At 55.0% G+C, this 17,873-nt stretch overlaps 1 protein-coding gene across 8 annotated transcripts in view; it reads right to left on the reverse strand.

The window, feature by feature from the left end:
- SLC2A9 (solute carrier family 2 member 9) overlaps positions 1–17,873 on the reverse strand; it is a 64,022-nt gene that overhangs the window by 12,306 nt on the left and 33,843 nt on the right. For all 8 annotated transcript variants that reach the window (XM_036328915.1, XM_036328896.1, XM_036328865.1 and 5 more), the window contains 5 exons: positions 14,781–14,905; positions 13,068–13,213; positions 10,196–10,328; positions 5,322–5,509; positions 1,225–1,335 (listed from right to left, as the gene is read on the reverse strand). In XM_036328915.1, coding sequence (XP_036184808.1) covers positions 1,225–1,335; positions 5,322–5,509; positions 10,196–10,328; positions 13,068–13,213; positions 14,781–14,905 — 703 coding nt within the window. The remainder of the gene's footprint in view (positions 1–1,224; positions 1,336–5,321; positions 5,510–10,195; positions 10,329–13,067; positions 13,214–14,780; positions 14,906–17,873) is intronic.

The raw sequence follows: 17,873 nt of genomic DNA on the forward strand, positions 1-17,873 counted from the left end.
TAAAAATGAACAAGAACAGCTTGGGGGAAGGGGTCTGGTCTGTAACACGAGACAAGAATTTTATAAAACGCTTGTGAAATATTGAGTATTTCCCTCTCATAAAAAGACTGCGAATGGGAGGAGAGGGAGACAGAACACCAGTCTCAACACTTCCATGGAATCTGTTTTCAAAAGCCGCCTGTGAAAACGCCCATTAAGATGAAGGAGCAAAAGTGTTCTGTTGAAAATGAGTCTCTGCTGGTTTGCACGGCCTCGGCCTTGCCTCACACATCAGAGAGCGAGTGGAAGAGAGAACAAGGTCGCTCTACCCCTCTTCCGTTTCCTCTGGAAAGGAACTCCATGGTGGACCGGGAGCCCAGAGGGCACCCCTACAAGGCAGAGGAGACAGGAGTAGCTCATCAAAGGGGAAGCTGCCGCCCAGGGAGTGAGTGCCTCATACAGCATCACACGGCCAAGAAGACATGGGACTCTCCAGGCCCCGCCCACACGCCTGTTTTGCAGCCCGGAGGCTGAGAAAGAGTGGTGAACGCTTTCTCCGGTTTTAGACTATGGCTTATCGCTAAAGCCCCTCTGTGTTGCACGATCCGAAGGGAATGTCTTTCTCCTTCTCTTTGCCTTGCAAACACCTACATACCTGGGCCGGGAAGATGACAGTTCATGGTCTGAAACACTTTTAAGGTCATGACCACAGACCTGAGGCTCCCAGGGCCTCTGGCCGGGACTCCCAGGGAGACGTCCCTCCTCAGAGGAAGGCAGCAGCTGTCATTGGTGACGAGGTAAGAGTTCAAAGGAGGGAGCCATTTTTTTAAAGGAGGAAAATGGTGACCCAAAATACCAACGAGGACATTCTCTAGAGCAGCTGTTCTCAACCTTCTGGCTCTTTAAATACAGTTCCTCATGTCGTAACCCAACCATAACATTATTTTCGTTGCTACTTCATAACTGTAATGTTGCTACTGTTATGAATCGTCATGTAAATATCTGATATGCAGGATGGTCTTAGGCGACCCCTGTGAAAGGGTCGTTCGATCGCCAAAGGGGTCGCGACCCACAGGTTGAGAACCGCCGGTCTAGACGGTGAGATGTCAGTGATGGGCGGCACGATCAACTCCTCAAACTCAGAGCCCTCAGAGGGACCAGGGCGCCCTCCACTATGGGACCTGAGTTCCCCATGGCCCCGCTGACCCCCTGTGAGTTCTCGGGGGTAACCGTCCATGTACTTACAGAGAGCACGGCAGCCAGAGTCTCAATGCCGCCGGTGCTCAGGGTGATGTAGGGGATCTTTTCCGGAGAGATCCCTGCTTTCCCAAAGATGCTGTTGGTGTAGAACCAAATCTGTAGACAGGGAAGGAAAAGAAGGGAGAGGTCAGCGAGGGGCATCTCCCTCCCAAATTAACACCGACACACAACGGCCTCTGAGGTTCCTGCCACAGCCAGAGTGACAGGCGCAGCTGACAGGCCGGCCCACTACCCGCTTCCTCCTCCCGCATCTCCCCTCCTCATACCAAGAGATCTCCTCATTCCCCCTCTTCATACCAACAGATCTTCTCATTCCCCCTCTTCATACCAACAGACCTCCCTCATTCCCCCTCTTCATACCAACAGACCTCCCTCATTCTCCCTCTTCATACCAACAGACCTCCCTCATTCCCCCTCTTCATACCAACAGACCTCCCTCATTCCCCCTCTTCATACCAACAGAGCTCCCTCATTCTCCCTCTTCATACCAACAGACCTCCCTCATTCCCCCTCTTCATACCAACAGACCTCCCTCATTCCCCTCTTCATACCAACAGACCTCCCTCATTCCCCCTCTTCATACTAACAGACCTCCCTCATTCCCCCTCTTCATACCAACAGACCTCCCTCATTCCCCCTCTTCATACCAACAGACCTCCCTCATTCCCCCTCTTCATACCAACAGACCTCCCTCATTCCCCCTCTTCATACCAACAGACCTCCCTCATTCCCCCTCTTCATACCAACAGACCTCCCTCATTCCCCCTCTTCATACCAACAGACCTCCCTCATTCCCCCTCTTCATACCAACAGACCTCCCTCATTCCCCCCTCTTCATACCAACAGATCTCCCTCATTCCCCCTCTTCATACCAACAGACCTCCCTCATTCCCCCTCTTCATACCAACAGACCTCCTCATTCCCCCTCTTCATACCAACAGATCTCCCTCATTCCCCCTCTTCATACCAACAGACCTCCCTCATTCCCCCCTCTTCATACCAACAGATCTACCTCATTCCCCCTCTTCATACCAACAGACCTCCCTCATTCCCCCTCTTCATACCAACAGATCTCCCTCATTCCCCCTCTTCATACCAGCAGAGCTCCCTCATTCTCCCTCTTCATACCAACAGACCTCCCTCATTCCCCCTCTTCATACTAACAGAGCTCCCTCATTCCCCCTCTTCATACCAACAGACCTCCCTCATTCCCCCTCTTCATACCAACAGAGCTCCCTCATTCCCCCTCTTCATACCAACAGACCTCCCTCATTCTCCCTCTTCATACCAACAGACCTCCCTCATTCCCCCTCTTCATACCAACAGACCTCCCTCATTCCCCCTCTTCATACCAACAGACCTCCCTCATTCTCCCTCTTCATACCAACAGACTAGGAGTGACAGGGGCTTGGCTAAGTGTGGCAATGGACTGTCAAAGAAGTGTTAGCGGCGCTTCAAGGAAGTCTGGGTGTTTATCCCAAGGTGTTGAAAGCAGGCGCTCAAAGAGGTATTGGCACTCCTGTGCTCAACAAAACATTATTCCAAATAGCCAAGATGTGGGAATAACCTAAAGGTCTATCGATGGACAAATGGGTAAAGAAAATGCCAGATACTACCTCACGCCTGTTAGGATGGCTGCTATTATTTTTAAAAAAGGAATAACAAATGTTGGTGAGGATATAGAGAAATGGAAACACTTGCATAGTGTTGGCAGGAATGTAAATTTGTGTCACCACCATGGAAAACAGTATGAAAGGTTCTCAACAGATTAAAACTAGAACTACCATCTGATGCAGCGAATCCACGTTTGGGTAATTATTCCAAAGGGTTGAAAGCAGGAGCTCAAAGAGATATTGGCACTCCTGTGTTCAACAAAACGTTATTCCCAATAGCCAAGATGTGGGAATAACCTAAAGGTTTATCGATAGATGAATGGATAAGGAAATGCAGCCAATACATACAATGGGATATTAGTCAGCCTTGAAAAAGAAGGGAACCCTGCAGGATGTGACATCATGGAGGATGTTCCCCTAAGTGGAATGAAGCCTGGAGGACGTTCCTCTAAGTGGAATAAAGCCAGTCACAGAAGGACAGGTACTGCCTGAGTCCACTTATATGAAACTAGTGGCCCAGTGCACAAAATTCGTGCACATTAAAAGGGAATTAATTAGAGGAAATATTTTAATATTGCTATTTGCCCTTTCTCTATAATAGAAGTGTCAGAGATGAAAGAAAATTAGTAAAATGTATATGAAAATCTCCCTCCTGTCAGAGTCTGGGGCGCACCATGGGACCCAGAGTCAAGTCTCCATCCACCCATGCATGCCTCGAAATTGTGCAAGACCCAGACCCAGTCGGCCCCACCCCCGTTAAGCCCTGCAAGGGGGAGGTGGGAGCACAGCCTCAGGTCCCCCATCAAGCCCCACTGGGCAGGGGGGCAGCCTCCGGTCCCCCGGCCCTGGCAGGAGGGTGCCAGGGCAGGGGGGTGCGAGGGCGTGATGACCATTTGCATATTAGCTCTTTATTATATAGGATATCTGAAATAGTCAAACCCATAGAAGCGAGAATAGAACGGTGGTTGCCGGGGGTTCAGAGCAGGGGAAATGTGTTCAGTGTAAAGTTTCAGTTCTGGAAGTTGACAGAATTCTAACAATCGTTGCACATTGAGCCTGTAGGAAATATCACACCGTAAACTCAAACATTTTCTAAGAGGGTGGATCTCACATGGAAGATTCTCACATCAATAAAACATCCATGAAAGGTGATGAGTGTGAGGGGCACACGTTCCGAAGCGGGGCTCTCCCACTGCTGACTCGGGGAGAGACAAGCTGCTTCCCACCCGTGCTCATGCCGCGGGGCCTGCAGCTGCGCCCAAGTGGAGTTTATGCAGTCACACAGGGCATGCAGATCAGAAAACTACGTCCGAACAGAGGAGAGAGTGCTGCTTAGAAATACCATGATTCTCCATCTGAACGCCTCACTAAATACAGATCCCGTCTGTGGCTTCTTTGAGTCCAAGTCTGAGCGTTAAGAAACAGATTCATTCTCCCTCTCTGCTGTCTCAGGTGGGGAGGGGCGGCTCTGAAACCTTGACCTTGTAAAGATGAGGCAACAGCAGGACTGGTCCCAGGTCATACCGGTGACCTAGCCCCTCCCTATTCTGCTGACTTTAACCAAGAAACAGGTAAAGCCACCCTGGCTGTAACTTTCTACACTGCCATTCTCCCCTCTCCGGATGGGAACCACTGCCTTTCCATATCACCTGCCCTAAACACCCCCAAACCCTCCCTGCTGGCTCTGGGGGGTGGGGGGCCAGCTCATGGCCATTCTGTGCAAACAAGAGGAGCTGTTTCACCCGGGCTCCTTGGAAGGTCGCCTCTGGGCCCGACCATGGCTCTCCTGAGCACAGAAGCACCCAGAGGGCACCGGGTGCTTCCGTGCAAAATCTCCTCTACACACCCCTGCCACGTGGCTGGCCTGCTGACTTGCACACCTTCATGAACGGGGAGCTCACCACCCCTGGTGGCAACCCACTGTTTGCCAAAAGCAACAATAATGATGATGATCTCACGGCAGCCTCCCTGTCCTCAGATTCCCAGATTCTAATTCTGGAGCAGGTGAGGGGTGGCTGAGGGCTGGGGGGCTCCCCACCTACGTCAGCTCAGGCCCCAGGAAATGTACCGTTTAAAGCCTTGAGGTTTTCTCAGGCCAAAGTCGCCTACTGAAGCCAGCCCGGCTACAAGCACTTTATTTAAAGCATCTCTGTGTTTCTTCCTTATGACTTCCTAATTCCCGTTTTATGAAGAAATATGACTTTTAAGCATTTCCAGGGGTAAGTAATTACAGGGATGGGCAGCCTGTATTAAGGGATGAATCCACTAGCTGCTGCACTGAACACTTCGCGTGGATTCTTTCTTTCAGTGTTATGTCCTCCCATTTTACAGATGAGGAAACTGAGGGTCAGATGATGTGGTTGCCCAAAGGCGCAGAGCTGGGACTGGAACCTGGGCATCCAGGGCCCGAGCCTGACCCACCCCACCCCTCTCCTCCCTCCGGTCCCTCTGACCGTGCAGGACGCTCACCGCGTTGAGGCCGCAGAGCTGGTAGCAGGCCATGGTGACCACCACGGTGATGACCTGCCAGCGGACGGAGGGGGTCCTGAGCAGCTCCAGCGCGGACACCAGGTGGATGTTCCTCTGCATGCGGCCCTCGGCCAGGGCCTCCTCCACCTCTCGGGACACGTCCTCCTTGCCCAGGAACGTCCGGAAGGCTGCGCACAGGGACGGGCAGGGATGGTCAGCCGAGAGCAGGCTGACAGTCCCACCACCCACACACACCCCTTGTCAGGGACAGAGCTGGCAGGGGCCTCTGAGACCATGGTGTATAAAAATAGGAAAACAAAGCCCCCGTGTGTGCGGCGACTTGCCCAGGGTCACCGGGCCGGCCAGGAGAAGAGCGGGCGAGAACCAGGACTTCCCGAGTGCCCGAGTGCAACGCCGAGTGCGCCCCGGGTTCAAGTCCCGTCTCTACGCGGGGCAGACGAACAGTTTGAAGTCATCCCTGCCTCACGGCGCTGCCGGAGTGACTGCGCTTTATGTAACACACTGACTTCACGCACAGGGAGCGCTCTTCACAGAGCACAGAGAACCTCCAGTTTGCCTCTGCGCTCACCTCACTGGACGTGGCAGGATGCCGGGCAGCCAGTGCCATGATCGGCAGGAGGACCTCTGGGCCCCTGCCCCATGCACCCCTGAAATGCAGACACCTGGCGAGGCGGTCTCAGAGCTCAGCTTCCCAGCATTCAGACTAACCCATGCGACCTCGGCCTTTCCCATGCCGAACGCGGCAAATTTCCGGCCTCGGCGAGCCTGTCATGGTTTCGCCCAGGCCTGAACTGCGCAGACCTGCGGTGGGTGCGTGAAGGTGGGCTGACCGGTGGGAACCCTGCGGTCATCATAACCGGATGGTGGGAGCCACTGGAAGGGCAGGTGCAGATGGTCCGCTGTGAGACGCATCCTCCCGCAGGCAAAGGGGCCGCCACGGCTCCGGGGACAGCCCATGGCCTTCACCGTGGGCGTCGGCCTCAGCCACACTGCTCCGAGCCGCGGGGCAGGGGAAATGCTTATTCAGGAGCAGGAAGAAAAAGGCCGTTAAACTTGCTCCAGGTTCTCCAAGAGGGCGCCCAACGAGGGCGTGGCGTCGCTCCGGCAGGTGAACTGGAACCTGCCTCAGGAAGTCGCCCCTGTAGCTGTGACCTAGCACTTCCCGCATTCACTGTGGGTAAGTGCGAGGAGTGGCTGTCATTCGCTTATTAGGATCCACTTAATGTAAGTGCATGCGGCTATGAACAAAGCTCCCAGCGTCATTGAATTTCGAGGCCGCCTGTGGTTGCCTTGGCAGGGCCAGACCAAAGGATTTTGCGGGCCTTGTATGGCCCTCGGGCCGGACGTCCCCCACCCCTGCCTTCTCACATCCCCTATCCTATGCTGGTATTTCACTTCTATTCAATCCAGTAAACCCCTCCCCCCACAGTGGGCATGTGGGCTCTTTCCCCATTTTTAGGTGCTGGAAGCTTCCCCTCAACTGACAAGAGCAGCACGAATAAGTCAGACCCGGCTGGGACTGCGTCCCCGGCCACTCTGACCTGAGGCGGGCGGGGCGTGGGAAAGCCTGGAAGGGGCCTTGGACACAGATGGAGGGATGGTACTGATGGCCCCCAGCCTCCCACATCTACGTCCTTCCCTCTATAACTGTGTAGCCCCTCCCACTCTGACATGACCATGTGACTTATTTTGGCCAATAGGATTTGAGCTGATTTGAAGCTTGAGAAACTGCTGGTTTGACACTTCCTCTCTGGGACCTCAGGGCTCACCAGGGAAGGTGCCCAGTGGCCTGCTGGGGGGTGAGGCACATGGAACAGAGGCGACGCTGCCCTAGGTCGGCCAGCTGGCCACCAGGTATGTGAGAGAGCTGCCCAGAGACAAGGAGAATTCTAAGGGCAGGCCCTCCGCAGATGAGCAGGACGTCACCGCTGGCCCAACGCGTGCTAATGTCTTAAGCCAGGGAGTTTGTAGACGGTGTGCTACGCGGCGGCACTATTACGGCAATAGCTAACTGCCACAGGACCCCTTCCTCCCAAATTACCCACAGACCGGACGGGCACCAAACACAGAGCGAGGTCGCGAAACGTGTTTTGTTTATGTTCAGAGCTTCAGGAGCAGCGCTGTCAGGGTTCAGATCCCAGCGCCGCGACGTGCTCGCCCCGATGCCGGCCAGGCGGCCCCATCCTCAGTGCCCTGACTTACAGTGGGAATAATGATGTGACCCATTTCCCAGAGCTGCTGCGAGGGCTTGTCCCTCTGATAAAGGTGCTTAGCAGTGCTTAGCGTGGAGAGCTCTCAACGCAGATGGGCCGCTCAGGGTGTGTCTGTCTCCCCGGAGGGCTGGAAGGCCATGTCCCTCTCCGTCTTCCCCCTTCACCCCCGGCAGGATGCCCGGCACAGTAAATACCCATGGTTTTCTGGGCGCCTGCGGTGAAATTAGCTCTTTTATGAGCACAGATGCACATTTTAATACTCCCTTTCAACCTAAGCCCAACAGCTTTGTTCTTTTTATAGCGTGCACGTCTAATATTAACCACTTTTTAATAATTAGCCTTCTCGCTCACTCCCTACTGTGCTATGAAATAAGTCTTTCAAGCCTTCTCCACTGTCTGGCATTTACTTACATGCACTGCCCATTCCGACTGCTCTGAATGGAAGTGTTTCTAAGAGTCCTTTCCCGGTAGAGCCAGAGGGTCAAGGGGCACCCTCCCCTACCAGGAGGAAGCGCCCTTTTCCAACAGTTAGCCCCCGCTGCTCTGGGGACTCCTCCCCTTGTCCCTCTCAGCCACATCCTTTCCACTGCAGACCCTCCACCTTCTGACCAGCAGCCGCCTTCCCTGAAGCCTGCCTTCCCCACAGGACGTTCCCCGGTGCTGCCCACTGAGGCTCCTCTGGGCATGATGGCGTGGGAGGAAAGGGACCCTCAGGTTCCAGTCCTTCTGTCAGTTGCTGGGTCCCCTGTGGGCTTCTGGGAGAAAGAGGCCTCAAGCCCCACCCCCACCACCAAGCTCCACACGTTTGTGTAGAGAGGCCCCCTGCTGGAGGAACACAGGTTGTTTCCATCATATGTTCAAAGGCCTCTGGACACGCAAACCATAGACCACACGCATGGGCAGGAAATGTCACCCCTGGGAGCCTCCATGTCTAGAAACATGAAAGTAACCGTAACGTTCTCTGATTTCACGCTATAGGAACGTTGTAAACGGGAAGATACATCTGAGCCACAAACTGCGAGACAAATATAGGCACTTGTTAATATTTCATCATGCCATTTGTTAGTTCAGAAAAAACGCTGTTTGAATTTTAAAAAAATGTTAATTATATGAAACAAGACTGTATGTCTCAACTTTTTTCTTGGGTGTGGACATTAGTGAGATGTAGGTTAGAGGACAGGATCTGGATTAAAAAGTGGACAGAGTTCTCAGTAGTAATAACAGCAAATGATACCACAAACCATAGGGAGACAGATAAATAGATGATGATAGATAGATAGATGCATAGATAGATGGATGGATGAATGGATAGATAGATGGATAGATGAATGGATGAATGGATAGATGGATGATATATAGATGCATAGATAGATAGATGGATAGATGGGTGGATGGATGGATAGATGGATGATGTATAGATGCATAGATAGATGGATAGATAGATGGGTGGGTGGATGGATAGATGGATAATGTATACATGCATAGATAGATGGATAGATAGATGGGTGGGTGGATGGATGGATAGATAGATGGGTGGGTGGATGAATGGATAGATAGATGGATAGATGGATGGATGTATAGATGGATAATGTATACATGCATAGATAGATGGATAGATAGATGGAGAGATGGATGGATGGAGAGATGGCTCCAAACAGGTATGGCCAGGGTAGATGAGTGGATGGATGGATGGAGAGATGGGTAGATGGATGGATGGATGGATGGAGAGATGGATAGATGGATGGATGTATAGATGGATGATGTATAAATGCATAGACAGATAGATGGATAGATAGATGGGTGGATGGATGGAGAGATGGGTAGATGGGTGGGTGGGTGGATGGATGGATAGATAGGTGAGTGTTCTGAGGCTCAGGAAGGTTAAAATAATTGCTCAAGGTCAGACGGCAGAGCCAGGAATGGCAGGCGGTCCTGGTTATTCCTGCCCCTCATGCTTACCTATGACACTGTCAGTTTGTCTCGTTTTATAAAACTGAACAAACTAATGCTGGTGCTCCTGCCGCGTGGTCTCTCTCTAGGCAGAATGGTGTTGCCTGTGGGAGGCTCTGCAGAAATGCCCGATTCCGAAGGCCGAGCTTGCCTTGGACGCAACACGTCACCACGCAGGGGCTTCGGAGAGCCGCCTGAGATGGCTCCACGCCCACGGCGCCTTGTGCTTCTCTCCTGCAAGGGGATCCCGCCCCCCTCGTGGGGGCTCCAGCCTGGGCTGCTGTGATGCTGGCGCTCACTCTGTGCCTGTCATCCCTTCCCTTGCGAGTGAATGTCAACATGGAGAAGTGGGCAGCGAAGAAGAAAAGGAACAGGGCAGCCAGCATAAACCGAAGCACTAAGAGATCTGTGTTCTGCCATCTCTGCGGTTGGGACGCCCCATGGAGACACCACGGCACAGAAATGAGCAGACCTGGGTCCTGTCCTGCTCTGTCCTGGCTTTTCCAGGCTCCCCATGTGGCCGCGTCCCCTCCCTGGGCCACCAGAGCAGGCTGTGGGGAAGATGAAATGGCTTAGGATGCCCCAGGGCCCCCAGCACCACGCCTGTAGAGAGGGGTGGCCCAGGTCCCTGCCCGCCCTGTGCACTGACCCTGTAGCCGCCAGAGCCGCGTGGGAAAGGCCGAGCCCTACCTTTCTCGGCCGCCGCCTGGTCGTGCTTCTCACACAGCAGGTAGCGCGGGCTCTCCGGGAGGAAGGGCAGGCTCACCAGCTGGACCAAGGCGGGGATGGCGATGGCTCCAAACAGGTATGGCCAGGTGCTCTCCTGGAGGGAGAAGAGGGGCCAGTGGGTAGGCGTGGCGGAGGGAGGGACCTACAGCTTTCGACTCCACGGGCTCCACGTCAGCCAGCCAGGTGCCCTGGGGAGGGGGAGGGGGGTGGCGTGACCCCGCAAAGGCACTGGCGTAGGGAGGTGGTCTCAGCTGTGACTGTGCTGACAGGTGCAGGGAGAGGCTGCTCTCTTGTCACCACCCCCTGGTGCTCTTTCTGAGCCACTGCAGTTTCCCCACGGGCTGAGCTCTCTCCCCATCTTTTTTTTTTTAAATATTTTATTGATTTTTTACAGAGAGGAAGGGAGAGAGATAGAGAGTCAGAAACATCGATGAGAGAGAAACATCGATCAGCTGCCTCCTGCACATCCCCCACTGGGGATGTGCCCGCAACCCAGGCACATGCCCCTAACCGGAATCGAACCCGGGACCCCCCAGTCCGCAGGCCGACGCTCCATCCACTGAGCCAAACCGGCCTCGGCTCTCTCCCCATCTTATTTGTACTTTTTTGCACTGGCTCTTTGCTCTGCCTGGGATGGTGTCTCCCTCAAGGTCTGCATCGGCTTCTCCAGAAGGGCTCCCCGGCCCTCCCTGCTGCCTCAGGGCTGCTCCGGGCTCCCTGGACCCCGGGCTTCCTACATGGCCACCACGTCCATTGTCCCTTCCATCTGGCAGCACGATCCTTGCAGGCAAGGACTTTGTCTACCCACCTCTGTGGGGTCTAGTGCACTGGGGACGCTCAGTAAATGTTGGCTGATTGGAGCAAAATGAGCTGATTGGGACTATACGGATCTAGGAGGCAGAGATTGTTGGATGCAAGTCCTCTGCTGAGGTCCAGAGGTGAGGCAAGGAGGGGCTGAATCGAAGGGCATTGAGGGGAGGGAGAGGGGCCCTGCATGAGCCGGAGACTTGGAGGGAGATGGGCCAGACCAGCCGGGAGTGGGAAGAAGCCGGGTTGGGTGAGGGTACTGACGGAGGCATCTCGGGGAAGGGCTAGGACATTGTTCCCCAGGGATCTGCCTGGGCTGCTGGGTCCTTCACAGCGTGCTCGGCCCCGAGGCCTCCCTCCAAGGCCATGCTGTCTAGGACAGGCTCCCTGCCCCCTCCCTCCTTCCTGCCGTGCTCTGCCTCACATCACCCTCGAGGAGCCAGCTTCCTAGATCTGTGTCTCAGATGTGTGTCCTCCACTGAAATGCAAATGAGGAGCCTGAGGCAGGGATCCCTGTCTGGCTGTTCTCTGCTGGGCGGAGCCTACAACAGTGCCAGGCACACAATCGACGTAAGTGTCAAATGAGTGAATACATCAGGAATGAACTAACTGGTCCAAATGAGGCTTGGACTCCCGCCCGCTATGGACGCTAGGAAGCGCCTGATCAGAGGCTGGGTCTGGGCACCATGCCCCTGAGCACCCCAAACCTTGAGCCCTGGGTGAGGCGTGCACTGGAGCTTTCATTGGAAGCACATTGGAGTGTATGTCCCCCGCCTACTCCTCCTGCCCCCGCCTGCCAGGACTCAGCCCCAGGCAGGGGGTATCAGCTGGGCTCTGTCCCAGTGCATTTGACCAGCATCCCTGGTCTCATCTCCTCCCTCTCTCCTGGCCTTCTGTGTAAGTGGGAAGAGGAAGTGGCTGCATCCGTCCCTCGTCCTTGTCCGACACTCAGGTGGCAGGTCCTGGACTCATTGCCCCTCCTCTCTACCCCCAGGGCCACTGCCTCCGTTCCCCGCCCCCCCTTGCCACACACACCAATCACTGCAGCCTCCTGCCAGGCCCTCTCCTCCCTTTTCACCCTTCCCACCCTGTCCCACTCCCAGACCCAAAGCCGCCTTCTACTCAGATCTGGCTGAGTCACTCCCCTGCTCTAGTGCCGCCTGGGGCTCCCCATTCCCCCGGCACAATGTCAGCTGCAGCTCCGTGAACAGGGGCCTCATCTCACGCTCCCCACGTATGCTCTTCCCTCGGCCCCCAGCACTCGCGATTCTTTCACGGGGCTGTGCCCCACCTCGAGGCCTTTTCTCCAATTATTCCCTTTCTCTGCAATGTCTTCTCTCCAAACCCCATCATCACCCGGCTAACCACTGCTCACCCTTCAGGGCTCAGTTTCGAGGTCACCTCTTCCGGGAAGCCTTCCTTGATCCCACCCCCGACCCCACGTGAACCTAGGTGAGGTGCGCCTCCAAGGCCACACAGCAAGGAAATGGTTGAACAGGAACTCAAAGCCAGGCCTTTCTGCTTCCAAAACGGAAAGCCAAAAACAGAAGACTGTGCGATCCCATATTTATATAGGAAAGGAAGACTCCAGAGTGAGGGAGAGCTAAGCAAAGCATCTTGGGAAGATGCCCAAAACACCTTAAATGAGAAGCAAGCTGCAGAACGATGCGTGTGGCACGATGCCATTAAAAAAAAACTATGTAATTTTATAAAGGTTTGCAAAAGCCTAAATGAATTGTAATTGAGCTGTTCACAATAGCGGTGTGTGGGTGGACTTGAACATGCTGTGAGGTTAGAGTTGGTTATATGTTCCTTATGTCCTTAAAAACCCCCAAACCCAACCAGAGGCACTCAGCAATCGCTTTCTCCAATAGTAAGTGGAAGGCTGAATGCTCAGGAATTCCTAGGCAGAGGGACAAGCTTTGGGGGGAGGGCTCCCCTCTGGGTCCCCTCTGTCTTGCCAAGGGCACTGGGAGCTGAGATGGTGGCTTGAGAAGAGACGCGGTTGGTCAAGAGCCACGCTTACCTTGCCCAGCAGCTCAGGCAGGCCCAGCAGCTGCCCGGTGAACACCCCGATGCAGATGAAGATGGCGGTCACCTGCCCCAGGGAGCCCCGGATCTCCTTGGGCGAAATCTCGCTCAGGTACATGGGGAGCGCGCTGAGGGCGATGCCTGTGGAGGAAACAGGGCACTTGTAAGAGAGCTGTCTCCTCTGAGGAGCCCTCAGGCCATGGAGAGAGCCGTTTCCTTGAGGAAGATGCTGGTCATGGCCCCTTCCTCTGCTTCACCAGGACAAAAACAGCATGCACCCAGCACCACGCCCCGCACTCCGCACACAGCACCAACGCTGTAACATGCCCGAGTCATCCAGTCCACAGGTGCGGCTGGGAGGTGGATTCCACAGAAAAGGAAATAGCTAGGATGGTGACACTGGTGGTGCTGATGCAGGTGATGGTGATGGTGATGATGGTGGTGGTGGTGGTGACGGTGGTGGTGGTGGTGATGGTGAAGGTGGTGATGGTGATGGTGCTGGTGGTGGTGCTGGTGGTGGTGGTGGTGGTGATGGTGCTGGTGGTGGTGACGGTGGTGATGTGGTGATGATGGTGGTGGTGATGGTGATGGTGGTGGTGACGGTGGTGATGGTGGTGGTGACGGTGGTGATGGTGGTGATGATGGTGCTGGTGGTGTTGGTGCTGGTGGTGGTGGTGATGGTGATGGTGGTGGTGACGGTGGTGATGGTGGTGGTGACGGTGGTGATGATGGTGCTGGTGGTGTTGGTGCTGGTGGTGGTGGTGATGGTGGTGTGGTGGTGGTGGTGGTGGTGGTGGTGGTGATGGTGATGGTGGTGGTGGTGGTGTGCACTGAGAGGATGTGTCTCACCTCTTTTACTGAAATACATTAATGTTGTAGCATATAGCTCATCACTTGTTCATTTTCACTGCTGTATAGTATTCCAATGTATAAATATACCACAACTGATCTACCCTCCTATTGGTGGACACTTCAGTGCTTTCCAGTTTGGGGTCAATACTAATAGCAACCCATGAACACTCTTGCACAAGACTCTCATTGCACACAGATGTACGTCAGTTGTTAAGTACATTGTAGTCACAATGTGTGCACGTTCAGTGCCAGTAGTTAAGCCAATTTCCTCAACGTTCATACCAATTTACCTTTGCTCCACATAGTCACCAGTGTTTGGCATTAACAAACTTTTCAATTGTAGCCATTGTGGCTTTAATTTGCATTTCCTTAATTACTGATGCCATCTTATGTACCTATTGGCCACTTTGCATAGGTGCCTGTTCAACCTCTTAGCCGCTTTGTATTGGGTTCCTTAGAAACATCCATCGTTGTCCACTGGAGACCTTCCAACGCAGCCAACATGGGCTCGCACCCCTGGGAGAGTGGGCAGCACAGCCTTCCACAAACACAGCACACCGCTGCGTGCCCAGAGCCGCCTGGCCCACCTACAGAGCTGCAGGCTCAGCAAATGGGATTTGCTTTATGCCATTATGTCTCGGGCTGATTTTTCACTTTTATGCAGTAAGATAAGGCCTAACTGATACAGACAAGGTCATGAAATTAACCCAGGGAAGTGGCAGAAACCAGCAGCCGGAACCCGTAGCCCTGCCCTTACCCATTTACTGGCCCACGTCTCTGATCTTTGGTGTCCTCACGGGATTTAGCAGCACCCCCAGGAATTGTCACTGCCCCTCCCGGCCACCGGGAGCCTCACCTCCATCCACGCCCATGACGAAGCGGCCCACGATGAGCATCTCAAAGGCTCCTGCCTGGAGCGAGCAGGCCATCAGCAGCGCGGCGGTAATCGCGAAGATGTTGTTGACCAGTAACGTGCACTTCCTGGAGGGGAAGGAGGGGTTCAGACTTGACTTGGGGTGGCAAACACACAGAACACTCTATAGGTGATGTACCGTAGAATCATACACCTGGCACCAATATAATTTTATTAACCAATGTCACTCCAATATATTCAATAAAAAATATATTTACAAAAAGGAAGGGTTTGATGAGGAGGCCTGACCACAAGGCTGCAATCCCAGGAGCGGGGTCCCCACTGGCCCCCACGGCCGCCTCTGGCTGTGTGATCCGAGCCAGGTGCTCGCTCCCTCTGGGGTCACCCTGGGGTTGATGATCACGCCCACGAATCGCTCTGTGCCAGGGCGGTTCCCACTGTTTTGCGGACACGTCGCTTAGACGCCGTGGCTTAGCAGCATGACCTGTGGGGGGCCTGGGACCAGGCTCCTGCACCCGCTCTCTCTTTACGAGCCGGTGACTTCGCACTGGATTGCTCCGTGTCGTCCTTCCTCGCCTGCAACGTGGTCATCCCCGCTCACTGTAGCGAACCCTGCTCCGTGACCGATGTCGTTATAAGCTCTTTACACGAGTAGCTCCTCTGCTGCTCAAAACGGCCCTCTCAGGCGGGCCGAGGTCCTATTCCTGTTTCATAGAGAAGTTAACCAGGACAGATGAGAAACTTGCTTGAGGTCCGACAGCTGGTGCGTCAAGGAGCTGGGCAAACACCTTAGCCTCTCGCAGGATGCTGTCCCCTGGGCTCAGCGAGTTCACAGGTGGTCAACTGTTATCAGTTCTAAGAAGCTGGGCCCTTGCAAGGGGGCCTTGTTACTGCTCTTTGGAGCCAGAGCTCTTTTCACCGTTTCTGACTTTTCTCAAACTTGCCCTAATTCCCCCTCCCCTTCCTACATCTTCTTGGAGAATCCCCGACGTACTGACCTATGCAACTCAGTGATGATTCACAGGCTGCTCACTGCCGCATCGTCTCTGATAGCAAATGACGGAGACGACCCAGTGTCCCTTAACGAGGAACTACGGAAGGAAGTGATGATGCATCTGCCAAGTGCACACTGTGCAGACACTGAGTCAGAACAACCCTCTAGTCTCATGTGGAAAGATCTCCAAGTCACGCCTTGAATGCAATGAGCAAGGTACAGCACTGTGGAGACTGTGAGATTATCTGTGTGAAAGGGGTGTGTGTGGGGGTAGAGCTTTGGTGTAGAGATGGGCACAAGCCTCAGAGAAGATACACAAAAAGCAGATAACACCGGGGCCTCCAGAGAGGCCATGAACTGCGTGAAGAACGGAGACTTTGAGGCATGCGTCCCAGGCCCCACAGCCGTGGGTATCAGAGTCCAGGCGCGGAGCCGAGCCTGCAGCCAGCGCCTGGGCACCAGCATGGCCATCGTCCTGTCTCATGAGGGAGCAAGGGGTCTGTCACTAGAGCCATGTGAGCTGAGGAAAAATGGCCCCGAGTGAGGGGCTGGGACTTAGAAACTATTCTCTATGGACAGACTTCTCCAAGCCAGAGAGTCCAGCAGACAAGGAGCCTGCATCTCTGAGACCAGATATTGGGGCGGCTCACACCCTCTTTGTCCTCACCCCTTTCCCAAATCACCGACGAGTTTAACGTGCCCTGGCCGGGATGGGCCCCACGGTGGACCTGCCGGTGACCACGCCCCAGACTCCCAGGATGCCCAGCTCCATCTGAACTTCTCTCCCAGCCCCTCCCGCTGGCCCTGACCCCAGCCCTGCACACCGAGCTCAGCCTCCTCATCCTCCCCGAGGGCCCTCACGGGGGATGAATCATGAGGCCTCCAGCAGCATGGCCATCGACACCATGTGACAGCAAGAGCGGGCTGGTGGCCACACAGACCCGCTTCTGAATTTCGGGTCAAGTGCGTTCTTCCGCACCTGGGCCGCCTGCTGGGCCTCGCGGGCCTCCATGCGTCACGTGTAGGAAGCATCATCGCTCGAGCTCGGCACGTAGCAGGAGGGGGATAGACGGTAACTGTCTTCAGTGCCTCCTGCTTTTCCTCCCCCCGGAGTGACGATTCCAGCCGAGCCTTCACCCCAATTCGGCTTTCACTCTGTCGTGATGCAAACAGGAGCCGGCAGCTGCCCGGGGCACGACAACCCACGCCTTTGACCGAATCTCTCCGCCTCCGTCACTTAGAAGTTTAGTGCCTCCCAAATGCGTTTCCTCTTTGGCTTTCCTTTCGCTTCTGCGGCTGCCACGCTGCGGAGGCCACGGTCATCGCCTTCGCCGCACACGCGGGGAGAGCGCTGGCCGAGAGGGAGGTGCAAGCCCCACGCCACACGCCTGCCCAGTTGGGGAGGCAGGGCTTGCTGGCCCACGGCACCCCGGGCCCAACCCCAGCGACCCTTTTCCTGTGCCATCTTACGGAAGACTGCCTGAGGGCCGATGTTCTCACAAGCAGGGCGCCATCCCGCAGGCACCGTGCTGTGCCGCGGCTCCGCCTGCTCCGTGCCCCGGGGCCTGGTCCTCTGGGCCTAACTCAGAACGCTCCTGGTTCTCTGGCTTCCACCTGGGATAGACCAGTGGTCGGCAAACTGCGGCTCGCGAGCCACACGCGGCTCTTTGGCCCCTTGAGTGTGGCTCTTCCACAAAAAAACGACTTCTGCGCATGGGCCACGAAGTTTCAATCGCACTGTACGTGCGCGCCCGCACGTGGTATTTTGTGGAAGAGCCACACTCAAGGGGCCAAAGAGCCGCGTGTGGCTTGCGAGCTGCAGTTTGCCGACCACTGGGAGGTGCCGGTAGCAGATTCGGGGGAGAGGCGGGTTGGAGGAGAGAGAGGCCGGTGTTTCTTCCCAGCTCCCTCCCTGTTCGGACAGTAGGATTTTGACCTCCCCAACCTCAGCTCCTGCTGGGCAGCCCATTGTCCGCAGCTTCCCTGCCCTGTGGCCTCTGGGACCCTATTTCCACCCCTTGCCCTTCCGACATTCAAGCCTCTCTAGCTGAACTACGTGGCATTTCGTTGTCTGCGGGGTC

This window comes from Myotis myotis, unplaced genomic scaffold, assembly GCF_014108235.1.
Source record: "Myotis myotis isolate mMyoMyo1 unplaced genomic scaffold, mMyoMyo1.p scaffold_m19_p_1, whole genome shotgun sequence".
Taxonomy (NCBI): domain Eukaryota; kingdom Metazoa; phylum Chordata; class Mammalia; order Chiroptera; family Vespertilionidae; genus Myotis; species Myotis myotis.